Below are 27,241 nucleotides of genomic sequence, written 5' to 3' on the forward strand. Positions count from 1 at the left end.
CAATCCTAGCCGCTGTTAACACATTTACAATCAGGTATTTCAAGTCTTTACTATATATTTCAGGTAAAATTCCCAATAAAAATATCTCTGGTTTCAAATCTATATGTTTTTTTGTCATTTTTTCCAACCACGTGTGGATTTTAGTCCAGTATTTTTTGGCATCTGCACAAGTCCACCACATATGGTAATATGAGCCAGACGTCTGATGACATTTCCAACATTTTTCGGATTTATTCTTGAACATTCTTGCTAATCTTGCCAGGGGAAAATGCCACCTGTAAAACATCTTATACAAATTTTCTTTATATGCTGTTGACATTGTCATTTTATAATTTTGAGACCACAATTTTTGCCATTTCTCTAAATCAATCCCATATCCAAAATTCTTCCCTCAAGCAATCATAGTTTCTTTAACTTGTTCTTCTTCTAGTTTAATTTCTAATAAATATCCATACAATTTTTTAATCATCTTTTCATCAGTACCTGTCAAAATCTTATCTAAGTTAGTCAGTTTATCATAGAAACCTTCTGTTTTAGAATCTTTATCATACCTTGAATTTATTTGAGCATATGAAAACCAATTCATCTTTATACCTTGTTCCTCTAGTTTTTGTATAGATTTATGTTCACCCTTTTCATTCAATATTTCACCATATCTAACTGTTTGTTCCTTTTTGTATATTATAAGAAAATGCTTCAATAGTCTAGTTGGCAGTGTTACAAAGTTTCTTTTGCTTTCACTTTCCCCCTCCTTTTTCAAGCAAAATATAATAAGAATTAATTAAAAAATGAAAAAGATATTTAAAAAATATAACTAAACGGGAGTCTCTAGCCTAAAATATTATAAAATCAAAAAGGAGAAAAAGAAGAGATGAAAGAAGAGAAAAAAACCAGTCCGGTTTCAAAATATAAGATGATGCGTAGAAAATCCAGCAATTAGAAAAAAAAATAAACAAAATTATTACTTTGACATTCCTGTTTAACATCGCCTCTTAATCACTTCTGTCAAAACTTTTACAGATTCTTTCTTTTCCTTAGTGTGTCCTTTCAAATCTTAGAATAAAGAAAAAGTTCTCACCAATCCAGCACACTCTCTCTTTCCGTTCTCTTTCGTTTCAGAGCTGTCCCAACTTCAGCAGCTTTAATGGCTGCCTCTTTGCCGCTGGCAAAAAGAGCTTCTCCTGGATCTACCAGGGGCTTTGCGGTATCCCTGGGATAGACAGAGTGTGCTCTTTGCATTCACCGTCTCTTCAGGACGGTTTAGATCCAATTGGACCGTCCAGGAGCAAAGATATCGGCAGCGAACTCAGACCTCCAAGATCGCATGCCGTATCGTCGTGACGCCAGCTCCGCCCCCTCAGCTGAGAATTCTTTCTTGAATAGTATACTTTATTTTTATTCAAATTCACCAATTGGAGCCGAGTACACAAAATACAGAATTAAACTTCATGGTACCTTTGAGAATTTTTTAAAGCCCTTCAACTAAACCAAAATTCCATCTCCTGGTCTTTTATTTATTTCATTTTAGGAGCCTGATTTAAGTGAGAGGAAGCCCTCCAATTCCTTTTGTTAAACAGCGTTTCGGAAACCCTATAAAAGTTGTAATCACCCCCTTTTCTCTCACTAGAAATTGCTCTGTGCTATATCCCTAGATGATGGTTTGACCTTTGGTGATCCAAATGCAGGAAGAGAGTAAGAGCCATAACATTAAAGGCGTGAGATTTTTTTTTTAAAAAAAACGTTTTCTTATAGTGTGTGGAGGAGTGTCCTGATCTAGTATCGGCAGTTGGTTCTGAAGACTCGGTTGTTTACTGAAATGGTTGCTAAGTGAACAGAGAGAGAGAAAGTTCTCTCAGAGACAGTTAAAGTTCTCTCTCCTAGAGTGCCCTGTGATTGACCCCTTTCCTCCTCACTTTTTTGCCCCTTGGCAGCATAGAGAGATTGTTGTGCCATGGGCAAACGAACAAACCCAGCTCTCTAAGCTTAATTACTTGATTACAAGTCTGTAGAGATTTTCAGTCATCCAGGTCATGGTTGTCCCAAAGATGCTTTTTCAAGAGGCAACTGGACTTTCTTCGTTTTTCTTTGAAGACGTTTCACTTCTCATCCAAGAAGCTTCTTCATCTCTGACTGGATGGTGGGGAATGGAAGGATTTACATTCCTTGCAGGCAGCTAGTCATTTGCATCCTTTTTTCAGCCACCCTCTAAAAGGATGCAAATGACCAACTCTCTGCAAGGAATATAAATCCTTCCATTCCCCACCATCCAGTCAGAGCTGAAGAAGTTTCTTGGATGAGAAGCAAAATGTCTTCCAAAAAAAAAAAAAAGTTCAGTTGTCTCCTGAAAAAGCACCTGTGTGACTACTTGATTAGAAGTCCCCCAGGATGACAGCTTCTTCCGGAAACTGACCAGACCTTTAATCAGTTTCCCACTGAAGGCTTTTGTTGTGGTACAGTAAATGCAGACATTGGTTGTAAAATGATTTTTGTTACTGTTCATTACTCCCAAATTTGCAAATGGCCACTGTTCAACACAATTGTTAAATAGGAATTACCTGTGTGTATATGTGTTTGTATGTGTATAGAGAGGGAGAATGAGATCTTACATACATGCACAACACACACACACACACCACATACATACTTATTTGTGTCTGTGTGTGAAGAATCAAACCTTGTGAAGTAGATAAGTGTCATAAATTCTCATGACATCTCACAGGTTTTGGGACATTAAAATGATTTAAGTGTTTTCCATTTCCATCACTATGACACTGCACTTTGAAAATACATCTTTGGGCTGGAAGGGCCTGTCCCACAGCTGAACATGCTCTGCTTAATCCCTCCATTTAAAAATATGTAAAATAGATCAAAACTTTTTTTTCTCTGTGTTATAATGTTTGGAATTCCAGGGTTCATCTTTGTGGGAATAAGTGGGATATTTCTGCAACTAGAACTCCAACATCTGGTAACAACTTATGTTTAGGCCTTTAGTTTACTTTTTTTATTCTTATTTAATAAGAAAACTTTTATGATTGTGCAATTCACTCACGGCGAGTCCGGGCTACTTATAGAAATAAAAACCCAAATACAAAACCCAATATTTGGATTGCCTAAGAGAGATTGCCAATAGTTGCCGGAAAGAGATTGGAATTCAAGGAATTATTGCCAGGAAATAAACCTTTTTCATTTATCTGTCTCTGTCTTAACTATTGGATAACAATTTGTCTGAAATGCTATAGGGTTTCCTGCCTAAGCAGGCGGTTAACAGATAATGGATAACAGATAATCAGAGTTGGAAGGGACCTTGTAGGTCATCTAGTCCAACCCCCCATCCAAGCGGGAGACCCTACACCATTTCTGACAGATGGCAGTCCAATCTCTTCTTGAAAGCCTCCAGTGATGAAGCTCCCACAACTTCTGAGGGCAACTTCTGTTCCATTGGTTGATTGTTCTCACTGTCAGAAAGTTTCTCCTTATTTCCAGGTTAAATCTCTCCTTGTTCAGTCTCCATCCATTATTCCTTGTCTGGCCTACAGGCGCTTTGGAAAATAACTTGACCCCTTCCTTTCTGTGGCATCCCCTCAAATATTGGAAGACCACTATCATGTCTCCCCTGGTCCTTCTCTTCCCTAGACTACCCAAGCCCAGTTCCTCCAACCATTCGTTGTATGTTTTAGCCCCCAGTCCCCTAATCATCCCGGTTGCTCTTCTCTGTACTTTTTCTAGAGTCTCAACATCACTTTTATAATGTGGTGAACAAAACTGGATGCAGTACTTTATGTGTTGTCTTACTAAGGCTTTATAGAGTGGTATTAGTACCTCATTTGATCTTGATTGTATCCCTCTGTTAATACAATTTAAGATTGCATTGGCTTTTTTGGCTGTTCCTGCACACTGGTGGCTCATATTTAGCTGGTTGTCCACTAAGACTCCAAGAAACCTCTCATAGTTACTGCTCTTGAGCCTGGTTTCACCCAGTCTATATGTGTACTGTTGGTCTTTCTTGCCTAAGTGTAGGACTTTACTTTTCTCTACATTGAATTTCATTTTGTTAGATACGGCCCAGTGTTCTAGTCTGTCAAGATCCATCTGGATCTTAAGCCTGTCTTCTTGGGTGTTAGCTATTCCTGCCAGCTTAGTATCATCTGATACTGGGTTGGACTAGAAGACCTCCAAGGTCCCTTCCAATTCTGTTGTACTGTTCTATTCTGTTCTATTCCATTCCATATTTCTCTTCTCTTCTCTTCTCTTCTCTTCTCTTCTCTTCTCTTCTCTTCTCTTCTCTTCTCTTCTCCTCTCCTCTCCTCTCCTCTCCTCTCCTCTATTCTATTCTATTCTATTCTATTCTATTCTATTCTATTCTATTCTATTCTATTCTCTCTTTCTATGTGTATGTACACATGTATGTACTCTGAGCTAAAGAAGCTTCTTGGATGAGAAGCGAAACATCTTCAAAGAAAAATCAGAAAGCCCAGTTGCCTCTTGAAAAAGCATCTTTGGGACTTGACCCACATGTTTAGTGTGAATGCAAATAAAATTTCCTCCAGGAAAGGAGGGGGGGTCATGGGAATTCATCAGCCTACACAATTGCAGTCCCAAGTGATTTTTTTTATTTTTTTTTGATATGTGCTTCCCACTGCAGACCTCTAATTTCCCCGTCCTCGATCCTACCTGGACCGCTCAAGAAGAAATGGCTCTTCTGGAAGCAGTGATGGACTGTGGCTTTGGAAATTGGTGAGAGTTGCTGAGGATTAACCAGTTGGGGGAAATCTTCCAGATATCAGTGGGAATATACAGGAAGTCCTTGACATATGACCGTAATGGGGCTATCACAGTTGCACGTGAGAACAGTTGAAAGTCAGCTTTTTTGCAAAGGTCATTAAATGAATGCCCTTGGATATCAAGTAAACCAGCGGTGGGATCCGACTGGTATAACTACCAGTTCTGTCTACTAGCGTCACGCGAGTGCAATTTACAACCTGCTGAGTTGCCGGGACAGCTGAGCAGTGCTGTGTGCAAGTGCGCAGCGGTTGAAAAAGCCCCTTTTTCCTGCTTTTTCAACCGCAGCTGTGTCGTGCAAAGCAGCTGTGGTTGAAAATGCAGGAAATAAAGGTCAGGTAAGAGCCCAGGCAGGCGGGTGGGCCAAAACAGCAGCAGACATAGAACCAGTTCTATGACTGTTGCTCTTCGGAGCAACTGTTTCTACAGAGGTAGACAGAACCGGTAGAAACCCACCCCTGAAGTAAACCCTGTTGCTCTGGCACAGTTTTGCCAAAAACCGAACATAAGAATTTTCAGCAAAACACTCTTAAAATGCAGTCATGTGATCCCAGGATGCTGCAAATGGCTGTAAATGAGGCCGAGTGCCCAAAATGCAGTCATGTGACTGCAGGAGGTGGGGGGCTGACCGTCAAAACTTCGGAACTGGGTTGTAACTCCCTTTTTCCAGGTAAGTCATAACTTTGAATGGCCGCTAAGTCGAGGACTATCTGAACCATTAGAATGGGACCAGGGGAAAGAGAGAAGGCAAAGGTATTGCAGGTAATCCTTGACTTACAACCCTTGGTTTAGTGACTATTGTTGTGGAATCGGACAGTGAGGAGGTTGGGAAGGAACATCAGCCAGTCCTGGAGTCTGGGGATGGCTCTGATGAGGGCTTTGCATCGGAGGCAGATATGGGGCCAGAGCTGTCCGACATTTATCAGCTGCCTTCGGAGTCGGAGATAAGTGGGGAAGAAGAACAGCTGGAGCCTGCACATGCGCAGAGCTGCCAGGAGAAGGGAACAGTTAAGGACCACTTCAGTGGGAAGGTAACAGCGTTCCATGCGCCTTCAGCATTTAGTCATGCTAGCCACATGACCATGGAGACGTCTTTGGACAGCGCTGGCTCTTTGTCTTTCTAATGGAAATGAGCACCACCCCCTAGAGCCAGAAACGACTAGCACATACGTGCAAGAGGAACCTTTACCATTATAGTTATCACAGATTTTATGAGCCAGGCACATTACTGGTCTTATTTCTTGGCTCCTTACAGGCAAGATGTCGCCAATCAGATGAGCACAAAGACGAAAGAAGAGTGTGAAAAGCATTACATGAAACATTTCATCAATAACCCCCTTTTTGCATCCTCCTTATTACATCTGAAGCAGGCAGGGGAGAAGCAGCAAACCAGCTTGGCCATTCCGTTTTACGGTAAGTGCCAGCCGCAAAGAAAGATGAACAGATTCCCCGTTCTTCTTCAGGCTTTCAAGACAGCAACGAGTTTATTTTGAGGTAAATTTGTCTCACGGTGGTTCTCAATCTGTGGCCCCTGCATACCTGGGAGGCTGCAATGCCATCACAGGGCCACCCCCACAAAAGCTTGAAGAAACGTTTTGATTTAAATCTTGAGTTAAATCTTGGTGGCCCATGGCCACAAAAGGTATTTAAAGGGGGTCCATGGCGAAGAAAAGAGAACCACTGCTGTATTAAATACCAACTTCCCTAACCTGGGGTTTCTTTTTAAAGGTGTTTTGAAATGAACACTGCCCGAATTCACATAGGCTTGTTGGAATTTTGGGAGTTAAAGGCTTAACTGGTGCCAGCCTTAGACTTGGACCATAATGGCACGGGTGGGATTCTACCAGTTCAGGCGAACCAGATGTTAAAGTTACATCTGGTTCTCTGAACCGGTATTTCAACCAACCGGCTAGCCCCACCCACCCCTCCCCTCCCAGGAGTCTCCACGCAATCCATTTTCGGTGGAGATAAGTGCAGGGTCTGCGTGGAGGCTCTGGGAGGGGGGAAAAACGGCCCTCTTGGAAGTTTGGAAATGGGGGGAAGCCTCTGGACCCTTGGGAAGGCGAAAACGGCCTCCCCTGGGCCCTGGAGGCCCACCGGAAGCCGGAAACAGGAAGTTCTGGTAGGCCACGCCCACCCAGCAACCAGGCAGCAAACCGGTTGCTGGGATTTTTGATCCCACCCATGCATAATGGAGCCTATCCATTATGGTCATCAGTCATGACGGTCGTAAAAATTACCGCCATATGACCAGATCTGTTTTTACTATGTTTTTTCCAATGGTCGTTAAAGGAATGCCCTGGTCGTAAAGCAAATTCCATGGTCATAAAGCAAACCTTGGGGTTGTAAAGCAAACCCATTTGTCAGTGTTCCAAGTAAGCCGACTCTGAAAGCTCCTGCGGCTTTCACCTAATTAAAAAGTAAAAGTTTCTCCTTTCTCCCAAGTCACTGGTCACGCTGTCCAATCCAGGTGCTGGCTGGTTGCTGGGTTACCGGCTCCTCCTCTAGCCAGCCACCTGTGAGAATGTCCTTGGTTCCCAAAGGAAAACTTTGTTGTTTTGGCTACAAAACCCCATGTAACTATTTCCACCCTCCCTCTGTTGTGTGGCAACCCTGAAGCCTCCAAGATGGCTTCAGCCAGGTTCACTTCAGGGTTGACAGCATTGTTTGCTGTGGACCATTTTTGCTGAAAAGTGGAAGTAAATGCTGTTTTTTTGACAAAAACATCGTAAAACACAAAGCGAATGCGCTGCAAGATGCGCTGCCCGGCCACTGGAATGTCAGAACCAGTAAGGGGTGTGTGTGTATTGTAACTCCAAACAGTCACTAAGCAGCTGGTTGTAAGTCAAGGACTACCTATAACTCAGTGCAACATACAGGGAGAATTGCAGAAGGAAGGTTCATTGGGCTGCCTTCAACACCACTCAGAAGCTACAGCTGGTCCAAAATGCCACAGTGCAAATAGCGATGGTCAGTTTGCAGTATGCCCATGTCACATCTCTCTTATTCAGCTATAGGTGCAACCACTAGGCTCCTGAATATAACTGAAAATTCTGGCTGCAAATTTATAAAGCCCTATATGACACATGGACTGAATATTTCCTACACTGCCTCTCCAGATAGCAACCTCTCTCCATCCTATAGGGTTTGGTAGATTTTTGGCATGCTTTGGGTCCTATCTATTAAAAAATATCATGGGACCTAGGAGATAACGTGCTTTCTCTGGAGTAGAATTCCCTCAAGGCCGTGTGGCCTGACTCTGCTTTGTCTCCTGAGACCTTTAAAGATCTGGTTCTTGATACAATCACCAAGCTGGGCTACTCTGTGAACCACCTACAAATTGCTTTGTCTGTCTAATCGTTGGGGTTTCTCCTCCCTGTTTTTACTACTGTCATTTACTTGATTATATTGTTGGCTTTTAACTGCAAGCTGAGTTGCTTGCAGGGGGGCAACTACAGATATTGAAACTGGAAGTAAATTATAGGAATTAATGGCATACAGTAAACAAAATAATTTTTCGTTGTTTAAAAAGTCAGTTTGTGCTTCTCAACTTGGCAACTTTAAGATGTGCAAACTTCAACCACCAGAATTCCGCAGCCAGCATGGGAATTGAAGTCCGCACATCTTAAAGTTGCTGAACCCCTAGTAAGCTTTGGACATTGTGACCATGCATTTTATTTTTATTTTTTTAGCAACTGAAGATCCTCCCCGACCTACTTTTGATTCCCTTCTTTCTAGAGATATGGCAGGATACATGCCAGCCAGGGCTGATTTCATTGAGGTAAGAATGTCTCCAAGCTGACTACCGTTTTAGTTATTTTTAATTTATGTCTGTGTCTGTATTTCTGTGACTTTATATAAAATAACTGTATTATGATTAAAGATTTACAGATAATCAGAGTTGGAAGGGACCTTGTAGGTCATCTAGTCCAACCCCCCGCCCAAGCGGGAGACCCTAGACCATTTCTGACAAATGGCAGTCCAATCTTTTCTTGAAAGTCTCAAGTGATGGCGTTCCCACAACTTCCGAGGCCAAGCTGTTCCATTGGTTGATTGTTCTCACTGTCAGAAAGTTTCTCCTTCTTTCCAGGTTAAATCTCTCCTTGTTCAGTTTCCATCCATTATCCCTTGTCTGGCCTACAGGAGCTTTAGAAAATAGCTTGACCCATTCCTCCCAGTGGCAGCCCCTCAAATATTGGAAGACCGCTATGAATAAATATATCCTGGATGCTTACTTGAATGGACCAGGAACCATTTGTTCTGACCAAGACTTCCCGAGACTGTAATTAAGCACATGCTTAGTTAAAACAACTCTTATTTTATTTCCACGTGGGAATTATTTTCATTCCCAGCCGGTAATGAGTCCCAAACAGTCCCTTCGAGATAAGCACCCACCTTTCTTTCCTTTGAATTGCTGCCAACAACTAGAGTGCCAAATGAATTATAAAAAAACCCAACTGAAGTACAAAGTCCACACACCGCTTCAAGGTTTAATCTGAAGAGAATGAATGACTTTGCTTCCTGCAAAGATTTCTTCACCTTTGCCTGTCCTTTATACCTTATGGGAGGGGCAATCACCTCCAAGCCTTACTCCCAAGTCACCCCTTTTGTCTCAGCTGCTCTTGCCTTCTAGCAGCTCTGCAGACATGCACACTGGGAACAGGCTCCCCTTGTTCCTCAGCCTCGCTGCTGCCAGACTCGGAGGCTCTGAAGGCAGCACCCCACTCCCAGATGGCCCTGGCCCCATCTCTGCATTGGATGTAGGATCCTCGTCCTAGTCCTCTCCAGGCTCCCAGACTGGCCCGTGTTCTTCCCCACTGTCCGATTCTGCTGCCGTCTGCCCAGGCTGCTGGCGAACCGCAATACCATTGCCGCGAGCAACACACTGCAGTCACTCAACTGAAATGGCCGCGTTAGATTCCTTGTCCTCTGCTTTTCTTTCGACAAGCTATAGGTCACTAGGATAAACCAATTCCATGCACAGGTAGACTTTGACTTACAGCAGTTCCTTTAGTGACGGTTCGAAGTTGCAATGGCACTGAGCAATGTGATGCATGACCATTTGTCACAGTTATGACCTTTGCCGCATCCCCACGATCATGGGATCAAAATTGAGAGGCCTGGCAACTGGTTCATATTTATGACCATTGCTGTGTCTCAAGGTCATGTGATCCCCTTTTGCGACCTTCTCACCAGCAAAGTCAATGGGGAAGCCAGATTCAGTTCATAACTGGGCTACTAACTTATGGCCTGCAGTGATTCACTTAACAACTATGGCAAGCAAGGTTGTAAAATGGGACAAAACTCACCTAACAAATGTCTCGCTTAAGAACATAAATTTTGGGCTCCATTGTGGTTGTAAGTTGAGGACTATCTGTATAATACTTTTCCACTGTTTAAATAAAAAGAGCCAGTTTAGTGGTTATAAACTGGGATACTATGAGTTCTCGTCCCGCCTTAGCCATGAAAACTGGCTGAGTGACTTTGGACAAATCACCAGGAGACTATGAGTTCTAGTCCTGCCTTAGGCATGAAAACCAGCTGAGTGATTTTGGACCAATCACCAGGAGACTATGAGTTCTAGTCCTGCCTTAGGCATGAAAACCAGCTGAGTGACTTTGGACCAATCACCAGGAGACTATGAGTTCTAGTCCTGCCTTAGGCATGAAAACCAGCTGAGTGACTTTGGACCAATCACCAGGAGACTATGAGTTCTCGTCCCGCCTTAGGCATGAAAACCAGCTGGGTGACTTTGGGCCAGTCCCTCCCAGTCAGCCCAACTCACCTCACAAGATTGCTGTTGTGGGGAAAATAAGAGGGGGAAGGAGTGTTAGATATTTTTGCTGCCTTGGGTTATTTATAAAAATAATAAAAGTGGAATATTAAAAAAAATCCCAAGTCTTAAAAAAAATGGTGCTTTGTTCTCTGACCAAACAGGTCAATTTTGCCATTTCTGCAATTCTGACATTTTCACGGTCCATTCCTCCATGGTGAGAATTTCATTATTTTTCCACTAATGCTGATGCCACTTTTATATTTGGCAAATTTGTTTTAGATTCTGGAACTATCTGATGAAATCTGGCAATTTCATCTAATTATTTTGTGCTTTCTCCATGAAAAATGTTGATTGTTGTTATAATATTGTACAAATGTTTCAGATCATCAACCAACTGTTGCCAATTGATCGAAGGCTGAATGGTGTATTTCTGGGTTATTTTTTATTTCTGGTCATAGATCATAATCTTGTTTACTTGTGTGAACTATCTTGAATTTCTGCTGAAGGATATTAAAGGCAGTCCTCAACTTACAACCAAACTGAGCCCAATATGTTGTTAAGTGAGAAATTTATTAAGTGAGTTTTGTCCCATTGTATGACTTTTCTTGTTTATTTGTTAAATTAATCACTGCAGTTGTTAAATTACTAACGGTTGTTAAGTGAATCTGGTTTCCCCATTGACTCTGCTTATCAGAAGGTCACAAAAGGGAATCACATGACCTTGGGACACTGCAACCATCATAAATGTGAGTCGGTTGCCAAGCATCCAAATATAAATCATGTAAGATGCTGCAACGTTCATAAGTGTGAAAAATTGTCATAAGTCACTTTTTCAGTGCTGTTGTAACTTCAAATGGTCTATAAGTGAACTGTTGTAAGTCAAGGACTATCTTATCTTTTTCAATGAATAAGAGAAAATCAACAACTTATGGTCCTTTCTACAAAGTACATTGGTTCTCAACTTACAACCATTCATTTAGTTGCCAAGCGCTCAAATTGTGATTGTATAACTATGGAGGTGGTTAATGGTTGTAACTTTGAGGAGGGGGCCATCATTTTTTCTGAGACTGTTGTAACTTCCAACCATCATTAAATCAATGTTTGTAAATTGAGGACTACCTCTATTCAACTTTTTGCTACTGTGATGCCCTGAAATGATAAATTAATTTGTATGGATTCAGCTCTCTTCACCAGACTTAACATTTCATTGTGCTTAAGGTTGAATAAACAATAAATACTTTTTTTACCTTTAATAACCTGATCCTAATTAATAAACGGGAAGGGAAAGTCTTTCTCATAGTAAAAGATTAAAGGCCAATTTAGAGCCCATTTATTTTTTCTACTAATTTTATTACATTCGTCTGCTCTTATAATGTTTATTTATTTGGAAATGTACAGCCCAACATTCTGCTTCAGGAGCCCTCAGGGCAGATTACAATCGGAATAAAACGGTACAATAATCCCAAATATTAAAAATGATTCCACAAAATCCTATAAAACTTTGTAGAGAGTTGCAAATCACCTGTAACAGCAAGCCGAAAATTAAAATAATCCAAAATAAAAATTTAACCATGGGGATTAAGAGCCAAAAAGGGACTTGCCCCATCACTAATTTAAATTTAAAGAAACATGGTAAAAAGATTTCATAAGTAACATAGTGATAATCACAATTAACCATTATGTGGTGAAGATAAATCTTCAGCAGGTTAAAAAAGAGCAGCTCTCTTCCAAGTCAAACAAGAGCAATAATGCAAACATGGTTACAATCAAATGCAAAAGTGTGTACAGGTAATCCTTGACTTACAACCATTCACTTAGTGACCATTTAAAGTTACAGTGACATTGAAAAAAATGACTTATGGCCGCTTTTCACGCTTAAGACATTTGCAGCATCCCCATGGTCACGTGATCAAAATTCAGGTGCTTGGCAACTGGTATTTATGAGAGTGGCACTGTCCCAGGGTCATATATAGTCACCGTTAAATAACCTTCCAACAAGCAGAGTCAGTGGGGAAAGCCAGATTCGTTAAACAACCACATGATTCATTTAACAACTGCAGGTGACAAAACTTGCCTAACTTAGCCAGGTTGCTTAGCAAAAGAAATGTTGGACTCAAATGTGCTCAGAAGACTGCTGACTGGTGGGAATTAGAAAAAGGGCTTTTTTTTGCTGTAGCCAAAACTTTATGGAATATCCAATGCAATCCTAAATTACATTAACAGAGGAATTCAGTCAAGATCAAGTGAGGTACTATTACCCCTCTATAAAACCTTAGTAAGACCACACCTAGACTACTGCATCCAGTTTTGGTCACCACACTATAAAAAAAGATGTTGAGACTAGAAAAAGTAGAGAGAAGAGCAACCAGGATGATTAGGGGACTGGAAGCTAAAACATACGAAGAATAGTTGCAGGAACTGGGCTTGGCTAGGCTAGTAAAGAGAAGGACCAGGGGAGATAGCAGTCTTCCAATATTTGAGGAAGAGGTCAAGCTATTATCCAAAGCACCTGAAGGCCAGACAGGGAATAATGGATGGAAACTGAACAAGGAGCGATCCAACCTGGAAATAAGGAGAAATTTTCTGACAATGAGAACAATCAACCCATGGAACAGAAGCTACCTTTGGAAGTGAGAGCTTTATCACTAGAAGCTTTCAAAAAGAGGCTAGACTGCCATCTGTCAAGAATGGTATAGGTCAGGGGTGTCAAGCTCACGTTGCCACGGTCGTCACATGTCGTATCAGGACTTTTTCTCCCTTCACTAAACCGGGTGAGGGCGGGGCCAGCACGTGACACATCCGGCCCACAGGCCTTGAGTTTGACACCCCTGGTATAGGGTAATCTACCAGGTCCCTTCCAACTCTGTTATTCTATTCTACATTCTAGTCCATTCCATTCCATCACACCCCACCCCATCCTCCCTGCAGAGATAGGAATGGCCCCAATCTTCTTGGCCTGTTGCAAAGCTTTAAAAACTTGGCTATGAACTCAGACCTGGGGTTCAGAATATATGAAGGGCCCCGTTACTTGGCTTCACTATTAGTGGTGTAATCATCATGGCTGCTGTTTTACATTTATATATATTTACCATATGGATGTTTGTATTGTTTTCATGTCTTTTAAATTGCTTTAAAATTTTACATTTGCAAGCTGCCCAGGGTCCCTTGGTTGAGTTGGGCAGCCATAGAAATTGAATAAATCAATTGATAAATAAGTGCACACAGTGCTCTTCCCCACAAATTAGCATGCCAAATGTTACTTGAATATATTTTGTGAATCCAGCTGGTCTAATGAATGTTTATTGAGTTGTACGTACGTATTCAGAAAAATCAGGTTCGGTCTTTAGTCAGCCTTGGTAAAGCACGAGTAAGCATATTTGTGAACCTCACCACACTCAATTATTTGTCTGCCTTCCAGCTCTATGAATTATATTTATTTAAAGTTATTTAGAGCTAACCGGGAACCATTTGTCTTTGTTTATCTGTTTTCCATAGGAGTTTGACAATTATGCTGAATGGGATTTAAGAGATATAGATTTCGTGGAGGATGACTCAGATCTTTTACATGGTGAGTTTTGCTTCCATGGTTGAAAACCTGAACATCTCTTTTCTCCACTTCTTAAGGAATAAAATCCCCTGTAGTCATTTTTCTTTATTCCTATTGGCTTCATGAACATGTCCACATAGGCTTTTTTGGCAACAGAAGTACAATAGTTGTCAAGTAATTATTTCCAGGATTTTTTTTTTAAACTGTCTCCTAATTACAGTGGGGTGCTCTCTGAGCTTGGTTATTTTCTTGTAGACATTTCATCACCAAACTAGGTAACATAATCAGTGCCGGTCTAATTACAACTCTAGAGTTTCTTGGTAATGTCCCAACAAATATTTACGGGTTGAACTGTGTTTAGTTCCAAACCCAGAGAGATTCAGCTAGAGTTATCATCTGATATCCAATAATATTGAAATCCTCAGAAACAGCCATCCTTAAAGTATGCTTGATGGATTGATTGGATTTCTATAAACACCCAACTCAACAAGTGACTCTGGGCAGTGTAATGATAAAAACACAAAAACCTTGGGTTTTGTCCCTCAATTATTATCTGAAAATACATATTTCGCTTTAGGTTTTTTTTAAAAAAATAACAATTTTAGGACATTTTCACATATGTTTCCCACAGCACGTTAAAATCCTTACACTACAGGGGATTGTTTTAAATCAGTATGATTTATTTATATTTCAAAGTAGGCGCTCCCAAAACAGCTCGTAGCATAATTACATTATTAAACTCATCTCATAGAGCATAAAAATCACAGTTTCTAATTAAAAAAACCCAGCCTCGCATCCTTGCAACTGTCACAACAAGTAGAAGCTTGATAGAGAAAAGTCTCACTGCATATAAAAATCAGACTTTAATGTAGAACTTGGTTATATAGAGAGCTAAAATGAACAACAAGGCTATGTCAGAATGTCTATGGGATTCTGCTGTTCATGAGCAAATGGCAGTCACAACTGAAGACCATCCCTTACTGGTTGCTCCCAACCATAAGCACATATGGTATCACAGGTAGTCCTCTACTTATGACCACAACTGCGCCCAATATTTCTGTTCCTAAGCGAAACATTTGTTACGTGAGTTTCGTCCCATTTTATGACTTTTCTTGCCACATTTGTTAAGTGAATCTGGCTTTCCCATTGACTTCCTTTGTCAGAAAGTCGTAAAAAGTGATCACATGGCCCCAGGACACTGCAACCATCATAAATATGAGTCAGTTGCCAAGCATCTGAATTTTGATCATGTGACCATGGGGATGCTGCAATGGTTGTAAGCCTGAAATCATCACTTTTTTTTCAGTGCCATTGTAACTTTGCGTGGTGACTAAATGAACGGTTGTAAGTTGAAGACTACCTGTATTATTATTATTACATTTATTGGCTGTCTATCTCACCATCCAGCTACTCTAGGTGGTCCATAATAATTTAAAAAAACAAAGTGTCAACAAAGTGGCACAACCCAGGAACACAATACAGCACACAGAGGCTTTGTCTTTTAACAGTGGTTTATGTCCAAGACAGCTGTATACTTACATATACATGTTAGGCACATACCAAGCAAACAATCAATCTTTGTTACTCTGCACGGAGAACTACAATGGAGATAGAACACAAGGAGAGATAGAGAGAGAGAGACACCCTCACAGCCCTCACATGGCCTTCCTTATATAGATAGCTTCTTAAAGCGGCAGTACCCTGCTGACTCATCCTCAGTTCATCATCTCACCTTACATCTGGTCAGCTATTAAATCTTCATTACCTCAACACAGAGAACAAAAAGGACGTTTAAACAAAGTGAAAGTAAAATAACAGAACAATAAAACAAACAAGGGAAAAAGAAAACAAAATAACATCGATCTGTCAGGGGAAAAACCTGATTATGAGCATAGCTGCACTTAATAACAATTGAACAGACAGCACACCACACCTAAAGCCTCATTTTAGGATTCAGAGGTTTATTAGAATTTGAAGCACGGCAAACATAAGGCCAATATTAAGGCACTTACATCACATCGCAATGAGGGTCAACCGGACAAGCAGTCAAAAGGGACAGCTTGCGGCCGATTGGGAACCTCCCTTTATTCAACATTTAATTATATACCTTAAAACCGCAAAGCACATGACGTGGCAACAGAGGCAGTTTTTCATTCCTTTAACCTCAACGTTATAACGTGATTATTTTTACGTGTACTTTAAGGGTACACGTCCTCTTTTCCCACAGCCTCAGCCCTCCCTCATTTTGGCATATAGGGAACTACGGTGTCCGTGTCAGCTACCATTTCATCAAATGCACATGCTTTATTGCAAGTTTTCCTTTATATTTGCATCAGGCAATTAATGTCAATATTGAACCCATCTCAGCCTCTCCCAATTTTACTGTGCTAGAAGGGGGGGGGGTCCCCATTATTTCCTCCCTTATGACTAGTAAAAAAGAGATGGGCAACTGAGGAGCAGAGAGCCGGGGAGCATGGGGGTGGGGGCGAGAAAGGTGGATCCTGCTGCCAACTGAGCAGCCACCACCAGTATCAAACTTCCCCATTGGATCCCCCAGACCAATTTGCAAAGCCAGGTCTTTAGGGTAGGAGGTTGGGGGCAGATCTGATCCTGTTCCAAAGGGCAGTGCCGCAGCAGAGAACGTTCTTCCTCTTTGACCAGTGGGATCCATAGTAGGCGGTCTCTGGTGGCCCAGTGATTGACAGTCTCAATAGAAGAGAATATTTATAGCTCAGGGTTGAACTGTGAGCTCCTTTAGTGCTCTCTGAGCTTGGTTGTTTTCTTGCAGACGTTTCATGACCCAACTAGGTAACATCAACAGTCCTGATGGCGATACCTAGTTGGGTCATGAAATGTCTGCAGGAAAACAGCCAAGCTCAGAGAGCAGCAAGGACCTACAAGAACCTTGGTAGACACCAAGTCTCACAAGATGTCCATGCTTTGGAAGAGATGGTTTTCAAAGCGGGATTCAGGTCACCTTGTTTTGCTAGTTCTTGAGTTCTTCACTATCAAGAAAACAGGCAACTGCTGTGATGATATGGGAGATCAGTTTTGTAATCCTGCTTCGCCCCATCGCTGCTACGCATTTCCCGCATGAAGGATTTTTATTCTTTTCATCTCTCTTCCACTTCCCCCTTGAACTTTTCACAGCTTTGAAGATTGCAGTCGTAGATATCTATCACTCTCGGTTAAAGGAAAGGCAAAGACGGAAAAAGTGAGTTTTTGGCAATCTCCTACCCCACCCCACCCCATTCTTTCACCACTGTTTAAAAAGTTCCTTGGAGCTTAATTGCAGTTCTCTACTAGGATTTGAAAAGGGATAAATGTGATACAACACAGTCCAATTTTGTTAATTGATCCAGTGATACATGTATGGATAGTACTCAACTTATAGCAATAGCAGTAGCGCTTAGACTTATATACCATTTTATAGTGCTTTACAGCCCTCTCTAAGTGGTTTTCAGAGTCAGCATATTGCCCCCAGCAATCTGGGTCCTCATTTTACCCACCTTGGAAGGATGGAAGGCTGAGTCCACCTTGAGCCTGGTGAGATTCAAACTGCCAAATTGCAGGCAGCCGTCAGAGTAGCCTGGAGTACTGCATTTTAACCACTATGCCACCGAGGTTCTTACGGCCACAATGGAGCCCAAAATTTCCTCTGTTGAGCAAGGCAGTTGTTAAATGAGTTTTGCCCCCTTTTACAACCTTTTTGCCACTGTTGTTAAGTGAATCACTGCAGTTAATCTGGCTTCCCCATTGATTCTGCACATTGAAGCTGTATATAAATCTTACATGCTGTTGCTATTGCTAGTAGAATGCTCCATTCTAGAAATGCTCCACGTCAAGGACTACCTGCATTGTCTGAGCAACTGGCATTCCGCTCAGTGGGAGTAGCAAGTCACAGATACCAATGTTCATTAAACAGATAGGCTGTGCATAGCTAGCTACAGGTAGTCCTCGATTTACGACCACAATTGAGCCCAAAGTTCATGATGCTAAGTGAGACATTTGTTAGATGAGTTTTGCCCCCATTTTAGAAGCTTTCTTGCCCCAGTTGTTAAGTTAGTCACACAGTTGTTAAGTGAATCTGGCTTCCCCATTGACTTTGCTTGTCAGAAGGTCACAAAAGGGGGTCAGGAGACCCCGAGGCACTGAAATCATCATCAATATGAACCAGTTGCTAAGCATCTGGATTTTCTTCACATGACCGTGGGGATGCTGCAAATGTTGTAAGTGTGAAAAATGGTCATAAGTCACTTTTTTCAGTGCTATTCTTCGAACGGTCACTAAATGAACTGCTGTAAGTGGAGGGCATCTTGAACTGGCTAGATCAGGGTTTCTCGGATTTGGCAGTTTTAATATGTGTGGACTTCAATTCCCAGAATTCCCCTGCCTGCATGGGGAGCTTGAAGCTTAAAGTTGCTGAGCTTGGAAAATACCGCTGTAGACCAGCCTTTCTCAACCGTGACCACTTGAAGGTGGCTGGACTTCAACTCCCAGAATTCCCCAGCCAGCCTAGCTGGCTCAGGAATTCTGGGAATTGAAGTCCACAAGTCATAAAGGAGCCATCATTCCCCGCCTCTTAGGTAAATCATTGCAGTTAATCCTAGTATCTTTATAGAATTAACTCCAAAATGAAGAATAGAAACTGGAGGTAAATATAGTCGACTTGATCAACTGGAAATCGCAAGCCCCCCTCCCTCCCAATCTTTTCTGCCCAGTGCTCCATGCCAGACATTTTCCCAACTACATATGGAAACTTGTTTTAATGCTTTTTCATGCAAATCTGAGACAGTGTTAAGGCAGCTGTTACACCTACAGTGACAGGAATCTATTGGGAGGTAATTTACTTGCAGATTTTATCCGCTGCATTCAAACCCTTTACACCGTGTCACTGCAAGATGGTCATTTGGTGTTCACTTTAGGGACTTGAAGAGGTAACTTTTATGGAGTTGTGGAATGGGGTGTGTTTTGTGTGTGTGTGTGCGCGCGCGCGCGCGCTATTTTGCACAGGTCCTTGGACCTGGAAACTTCAAACAACAGAGTGAGATTCTTATTACTCCCTCAGCATCTTTTTTACACACACACAACGCACACATACCTGGTTAAGGTATTAAAAATGAAATTTTCCTTCCAACCTCAGGTCCCTAGCTTGTCCTTCTGCTAAACGAGTAGTTCACTCCGCCCAGAAGGAAACATTTCTGCCTGTTCCAATGAATCTTACCAAGTGTTTGTCCAGCCTTTTCGAAGGGAAACACGATGCCAGTTCCTCAGAAGGGTGTTATTGTTGGTGGGTTTTTTTTGCTGCTGGCTCTTGTTCGTGATTAGAAAGACCACTAATAAGCACCTTTTACCTTACAGAATCATAAAAGACCATGGACTCATCAATCTCAGAAAGTTTCAGAGTAAGTACTTATTTTATTTATTTATTTGATTTGTCAATTGCTTACAAGATAATAGGTATAAGTATATACATAGTTATGAATACATGAAATGGGTACATATAAGAAAAATAAAAGAAACAATAGGACAGGGACAATAGGCACATTGGTGCGCTTATGCACGCCCCCTACAGACCTATTAGGAAAGGGGTGAGGTCGATAGTAGACAGTCTAAGGTTAAAGTTTTTGGGGTTTGGGGAAGAAATTTCAGAGTCAGGTAGAGTATTCCAGACATTGACCACTCTGTTGCTGAAGTCGTATTTCCTGCAATCAAGTTTGGTGTGGTTAACCTTGAGTTTGTATCTATTGTGTGCTCTTGTATTGTTATGATTGAAGCTGAAGTATTCATTGACAGATAGGACATTGCAATGTATGATTTTATATACCATACTTAGATCGGACTGAAGGTGGCATAGTTTAGATTTTCTAGGTCTAGAATTTCAAGTCTGGTGGCATAAGGTATTCTACAACTAGTAGAGGAGTGGAGAACTCTTCTTGTGAAATATTTCTGGACTTTCTCAACTGTGCTAATATCAGATATGTAATGTGGGTTCCAGACTGATGAGCTGTATTCAAGTATTGGTCTAGCCAATGTTTTGTATGCTCTAGTTAGTAGTGTAATATTACCAGAGAAAAAGCTACATAGGATTAGGTTAACAACTCTTAATGCCTTTTTGGCTAAGTAGTTACAGTGGGTTCTAGCACTTAGATCATTAGAGATGAGTATTCCAAGGTCCTTTACAGAGCTTGGATCATCAACAAGACCTTGACTATTCAGCTTGTATTTTATTTTCTGATTTTTTTGCCAATATGTAAGACAGAGCATTTATTTGTTGAGATTTGAAGTTGCCATTTTTTTGACCATTCTGATACATAGTCAAGATCTTTTAGAAAGGTTGAAGTATTGTCTGTGGTATTGAACAGCTTTACATCATCAGCGAAAAGAACGCAGTTGCTCTTAATATGATCACAGAGGTCATTTATGTAGAGTATGAAGAGAGTTGGTCCTAGAACACTGCCTTGGGACACCACTAATGACAGGTACAGAATTTGATAGGACACTCCCAATTTTGACCATCCGTTGTCTGTTTGACAGGAATGCTTCTATCCAGTTATGCAGTTGTCCAGAGATACCATAAGATTTTGGTTTTAGGAGTAGTTTGTTGTGTACCACTGAATCAAAGGCTTTACAGAAATCTATGTAGATTGCATCTATTGCTTTGCCCTGATCAAGTTGTGTAGTCTATATGTTTTTGCAGTGTAAGAGTTGCAGATTACAGGATAGTTTTTTCCTGAAACCAAATTGTTTATTAGAGAGTAGGTTGTTTGTCTCTAAGTGGAGGATAATGGATTAGTTAATAATTGATTCCATGACTTTACAGGTGACGCAGCATAAGGACATTGGTCTGTAATTTTCAACTAGGCTGGGGTCTCCCTTTTTGAAGATGGGGATGACTGTGGCTTGTGACCATAGGTTAGGCAAGGAGCTGGTCCTGAAAGATTTTTCAAAGATTATGCTTAGAGGTTCGGCTATGGCAGTGGATAGCTTTTTTAAGAAATAGGCACATATTCCACCTGGTCCAATAGATAGAGATGGTTTTAGATTGCGTAGTGCTTTTTCAACAATGTCTTCTGTAAAATCGATATGTATTAGATCATTGTAGTTGTCTGTGCTTCAGCTAGGAAATACTGGGCATGATCCATTGCTGTTTACAAATACTGAGCCGAAGAATGTGTTAAAGATGTTGGCTTTAATGGTGTCGTTGTTGCAGTCTTTACCATTAGGTCCTATCAGGGGTGTGCTGGACCTTGAATCTTTTAGTTTGTTATTTACAAAATTGTAAAAAGCGTGGGTGGAATTGGTGCGTAGAAGGTTTTCCTCCTGTTTAATGTGATAATTGGTGCATTCAGTCTTTATCTGGTGGCATAAATTTTTGTATCGGCTTTTGAAATTGGCAACGTGACCAGATTTGTTTTTCCGCCAGAGTGATCTCTTTTTGGATTGAAGTTTCCTTATTGTTATGGGTAATCTGCTTTTTGTTTGTTTTGGGAGTTGTTGTTGGTACATATAGTTTGATGACTCTTTTGACTTCAAGTAAAAATATGTTGTAATGGTCTTCAACAGTATTGCATCCAGTGAATAGAGATTGCCGATCAAGGGATGAGAGATCGTTGTCTATAAGATCATAGTTGCCTTTTTTGAAGTTATAATTGGGGATTACGTCATTGTGATGATTTTTGTGTGGGCGTATGTTCAGACAAAAGTCAATCATATTGTGGTCACTACTGGAAAAGGGTCCTTTAGTTTGTATTCCATAAATTAAATTCAAACTATTGCAGAAGATGCGATCGAGGCAGTTGTTTAGTCTAGTGTTATTGGTTACTAGTTGTTCCAGTCCCAGATTTGTAACAGCATTGTAGAAGGTTGCGTGTATGGGTTCAGTTGTACATTGATTTAGGGTCCAGTCAATATGAGGTAGATTGAAATCACCAAGAAAGATAAAAGCGTGTGGGCAGGAGTAGTGTATTTAGCTTGTTTACATGTTCGATGTCATAATCAGGTGCTCTGTAACATAGTAAGAATCGAAATGTGATATTTAAGGATAGTTCACAGCTGATGGTCTCAGGAAGAGCAAGCTTCTGGGTAACTTGGATGTTTTTTAGATGTAAGGATATTTTATAGAAGATAGCAACACCACCTCCTCTACAAACTTCATGATCTGATCGGTAAACATGATAGTCTCTTACTGTGGTAATGGAGTCAGGGAGAGATGTGTTGAGCCATGTTTCACAGACAAATATGATGTCGAATTTAGCCATATTTAGTAAGAGGAGAAATTCAGGTATTTTATTCGCAAGGCTTCTTGCATTGAGTAGCTTGCATTTAAGACCATCAGTAGTTGGAATTGAGGTAATTAGGGCCGTGCCTGCCTAGTCTTGGGTGATGGTGGATTGGTTGAGGTAGGGTTGTGGTTGAAGGTTAAAGCTGAGTTGCGGGTTGTGTGACTTACTTTTGATACAGTCAGCATGGTAGTCAAGGTACAGGTCCTTCTCTCCATTGTCTAGACGAAGTCATTGATCTTAATATCATGTTCCCTCTTTCAAACGAGTGCCACCATGTTCACCCTTTAACTATGGCTGGTGTTTATGTAATTATGTCTGAGAGAAATGAAAGGCAAGTTGGAGGCTTCTGGGGCAGGAAAACATCTGTTCCTCTAGATCTGTTGTATTTCTGAAGCAGACACAGCTGTGAAGTCTCTGGGAGCTCCCATGTTAAAACATGTCCATTTTTAAAAATGTGCAATACAGGTAATCCTCGACTTAGGACCACAATTAAGCCCCAAATTTCTGTTGCTAATTGAGAAAGCGGCTAAGTGAGTTTTTCCCCATTTTACAACCTTTCTTGCCACTACAGGTAGTCCTCAACTTATGATTAGCCCAGAATTTATTTTGCTAAGTGAGAAATTTGTTAAGTGGATTCTGTCCCATTTTATTAGAAATATCATACTTGCACAGAACTGATGAAAACCGACTCAGAAGACTTCCACGGTTTGTCACCTAATTAAAAGTAAAAGTTTTTCACTTCCCCAAAACAATCAGTCACATGGTCCAATCACGGTGCAGTCTGGCAGCCGGGCGACATTACTCCGCCTTCTTCCGACCAGGTGTGAGAATGTCCTTGGTTCCCAAGAGAAAATATTTTGTTTTGGCTACAGAATCCCAACTATCTACAATCCCCCCTTCCTGTCCCTCAGCTCCAGTGTGGCAACACTGAAGCAATTAGGATGGCTTCGATCAGGTCAGCTTCATGGGGTCACATTGATGATCCACTTTACAACTATCTAGACTTGAATTTTGGTCTTTAGTTGAAGACTACCTGTAAATGTAATGCGCTATGAATTCTGGGATTGCAGTCTCAATCAAGAGTTTCTTCAGGCATTCTCACTGCAGCCACACAATCGCAGCCACCATCTTGACTTTTTTGACCTCTCCCTCCCCTGGATGCCTTGGTCTCAACATAGCAGGAAAGCTGGGAAAACACGATTTCGGGATCACATTCTTGGCTCAATATACATTTCCTTCTTTGTTTTGCAGTTCTGGAAAGAAGATACCCAAAGAAAGTTCAAGATCTCTATGAGTCCATGAGGCGTTTTGCAAGAATATTAGGACCAACGGAACACGATAAATTCATAGAGAGCCATGCGCGTAAGGCACTCCCAGGTTTTCTTATTCATATTTATTTATTTACCTAGCAGCTTCTCATTGTTGCAAGGCTCAACCATGAATGTAAAAACAGCATCTGGCTGCATTTGATGTAGAATTGCTGCGTTTCTCGTCAGACAGAAAATACAGGTTGTCCTGTATTTTGGGCACAACGGAGCCCAAAATGTCTGTTGTTAAGTGAGACATTGGTTAAGCGAGTTTTGCCCCATTTTACAACCTTCCTTGCCACCATTGTTAAGTGAATCATTGCAGTTGATCAGTTAGTAACCTGGTTGCTTAGTGAATCTGGCTTCTCCGATTGACTTTGCGGGTCAAAAGGTCATAAAAGCAGATCACATGACCCCGGGACGCTGCAACCGTCATAAGTATGAACCAGTTGCCAAGCATCTGAATTTTGATCACATGTTCATGGGGATGCTGCAGCGGTTGTGTGTGTCATACCCCTATCGGAGTCCAGGGACGAAGCTGGACACCTGACAGGGAATGGAAGTGTGGCTCTGTTGGCTTTGGAGGAAACTGGGGAAGGGCAAAGGCTCGCTGGGCAGAGCAGGGGAGAGGTAGAACAAGGAAGAGGGAATTCAGAAGAAGACCCAGGCCCACCCCCTCTTCATCCTAGGGCACACAGGAAGGAATGGAGAAGGGAGCAGCATGGGTTGCGTGGCTTATGGGGGAGGAAAGGGCCCTGATTCCCTTCATTAACTGCAGCTGGGAACACAGTGTATAAAAAAGGCAGGCTGCGTGCAGCAGGCTGTTGGGAGCAAATGTGACTTTATCTTGTATTGTTTTGGCTTATCTGTGTTCTGGCGTCTTCCCAACTGTCTTGAGTTTTGCCGTGTTTTCAAGTCTGAAATTCTTGTTCCTGCCCTGCCAAACTAATTACTTCAGTTTGGTTTGTTTGGATTTTAAGTTACAGTTTGTGTTTATCCTATTTTGGACTGAATTTTCTGCAGTCAAAGGCTGTTCCTGGGAGAGTTTTTCTCCAGCCGGAAGATAACCTGGACATTGGGGGCAAAGTTTGAGATAATAAAGGGACTCATTGCTTATTTGACTATGTTGTCTTTGTGCCACGCCCCAGGTCATCACAGTATGTGTGAAAAATGGTCATAAGTCACTTTTTTCAGTGCCATTGTAACTTTGAATGGTCACTAAACAAACTGATGTAAGTCAAGGACTACCTGTACCTGTTTGGCAAATTATGACCTATTATTGGAGAAAGGTACAGACTGTACAGACTGACAGAGATTTATTTGCTTTCATGTTCATTGTATTGTTTTTGTTAAACCATTTATATTTATTTATTAAATTAGTTTGCCTTCCATCTCGCCGCAAGTGGACTCTACCTGTCGTAGAATTTTTCAATAAGTCAACATTTTTTTAAAAAGGGGGGATAAAATAATCATGTTAAAATCGAACTAAAATGGATAAGGAATAAATGCAGGTGCTCCTCGATGCACAAGGAATAAATGCAGGCGCTCCTCAATTTACAACAATTCATTTAGTGACCGTTTGAAGTTACAACGGCACTGAAACAAGTGACTTATGACCACTTTTCACACTTAATGACCATTGGAGCATCCCCATGGTCATTTGATCAACGTTCAGATGCTTTTCGACTGGCATGCATTGATGATTGTTGCAATGTCCTGGGATCATGTGATCAATTCCCTTTTGTGACCTTCTGACAAGCAAAGTGAATGGGAATCACCATGTTGCTAATTTACCAATGCAGTGATTCACTTAATCGTGGCAAGGAAATGGGGAAAAAGTCCACTTAGAATGTCTCATTTAGCAACAGAAATTTTGGGCTCAACTGTGGTGGTAAATTGAGGACTATCTATATAATACATTGGGAAATTTCCACAGTTCCTAGACGGAAGAGTTAATTTATTTTATCTGCTTTTGTTTGATGAGTCTGTTTATAACATTGCTTAGCCCTTCAATTATAAAACACATTGACCAGAATGGGTATTATTACTGTACAGCTGCTTTGGATGGATTTTAGCAGAGAAAATCAGTATGAAAATAAAATACTAGTCTGTGTGCCCAACACATAGCTTCCTTTTTAAACAGCCCCTAAATAAAACCAGTAATCATCTTGTCAGATAATGGTTGTTCAGAAGTTAAACAATTTTATTTTATTTTTATTTTTCTGAAACAAAATACCATATGTAACCACTCTGGGCTCCATTTCCCAAAAAAAGCAATGGTTTTTTTAAAAGCTTGATGAGTATTGGAATAAGGCCAAATAAATTAGAGAAATTAAACACATAGATCTCTCACCTCTAATAAGGAACATAAGAGCAAAAGCCTCATCCTTGTATCTTTAAAAAAAAGATTTTACACTCTATCCACGGCAATAATATTTAATATATGAACTAATTTGGAGGTCTTTTTTCCCTTACGCAAATCTCAGAGTGACTTTTTCCAGTGAAATGTCCTTCACTCAAAATTTCTCATTCTCAGATTAATTTGAAACATTTTGCACAAGGTTAGTTCGTTAGTTCATCTTAATTACAGATCCGGAAATGACCGAGCGAGAACCCTGATTTGTTGTGCATTTCTGTAGATTAATATTGCAAAACTGTAGAACCCCTTTAGAATTTTTACCAGTCTTCTTCAAGAATCTGGTTTTTAGCTGTCCATGTTTTACTCAGTTTGTCAGTGGTTTACACGTAGAAACTGTTTTTTTCCAGAGGAATGATCGGAACAGCTCAAAACCCTCAGTCTGAATTTTCTCTTCAAATGAGAGACTTTATGCTTTACTGCATTTCCACCATCACTGCAGGGTTGGGCCAATCCCACAGTTGACTGGAAAATCCTTCACAAAGGCCACTTTTCTGTTTATTGAACTGGAAAACGACGCTAATTGAAACACTAGCTGGCAGGGGAATTCTGGGAGCTGACGTCCACACACCTTAAAATTCCTTCAATTGAGAAACACTGCCTTGTTCCGTTTTAGGGACTAGGTTTCCAGTACTTTGGACTACTGCAGCATGCTGACTAGGGAATTCTGGGAGTTGAAGTCCATATACCTTAAACATTGGTAAGGCTGAGAACCATTGCTCTGAAGCAGGGGTCTCTAACCTTGTGGCATGGCTGGCTGAAGAATTCTGGGAGTTGAAGTCCACAAGTTGTAAAGATGCCACGGTTGGAGACCAGATTCCATTAAGGCATCCAGAGAGTCAGGGCGGTGTAGTGTTAAAGTTGCTGGACTAAAAACAACTTCAATTCCATCTTCAGCTCCAACACCCACCCACCCCCGCAGTAATTTTGGACCAGTCCATTTCTTTTAGCCTGAGAATCAGTGCGGTGCAGTGTTAGAGGTGCTGTGTAGATATTTGAAAACACGGAAGCCCTTGGTGACTTTGGACTAATCCTTTTCTCCACCCAAGTTTCAGTCTGATCTAGTGGAGAATGTGCTAGATTAGGAACGGGAGGCCCAGGTTCAAATTATGTGTCCACACACACCCCTCC

At 41.1% G+C, this 27,241-nt stretch overlaps 1 protein-coding gene across 2 annotated transcripts in view; it reads left to right on the plus strand.

Annotated features, from left to right (window-relative positions):
* Positions 1–27,241, plus strand: part of TADA2A (transcriptional adaptor 2A) — a 59,865-nt gene that overhangs the window by 11,279 nt on the left and 21,345 nt on the right. The window contains exons 1-8 of one of the 2 annotated variants that reach the window (XM_087925447.1): positions 1,671–1,692; positions 4,643–4,734; positions 6,035–6,192; positions 8,472–8,560; positions 14,051–14,123; positions 17,253–17,316; positions 19,464–19,507; positions 23,639–23,749. In XM_087925447.1, coding sequence (XP_087781573.1) covers positions 4,691–4,734; positions 6,035–6,192; positions 8,472–8,560; positions 14,051–14,123; positions 17,253–17,316; positions 19,464–19,507; positions 23,639–23,749 — 583 coding nt within the window. In that variant the 5' untranslated portion in view covers positions 1,671–1,692; positions 4,643–4,690. Of the gene's footprint in view, positions 1–1,670; positions 1,693–4,642; positions 4,735–6,034; positions 6,193–8,471; positions 8,561–14,050; positions 14,124–17,252; positions 17,317–19,463; positions 19,508–23,638; positions 23,750–27,241 lie in introns of those variants that run through there. The other variant, XM_087925440.1, reaches the window with a different exon arrangement.

Source organism: Pseudonaja textilis, chromosome 1 (genome assembly GCF_049901715.1).
Source record: "Pseudonaja textilis isolate UNSWEBS1 chromosome 1, rPseTex1.2, whole genome shotgun sequence".
NCBI lineage: Eukaryota > Metazoa > Chordata > Lepidosauria > Squamata > Elapidae > Pseudonaja > Pseudonaja textilis.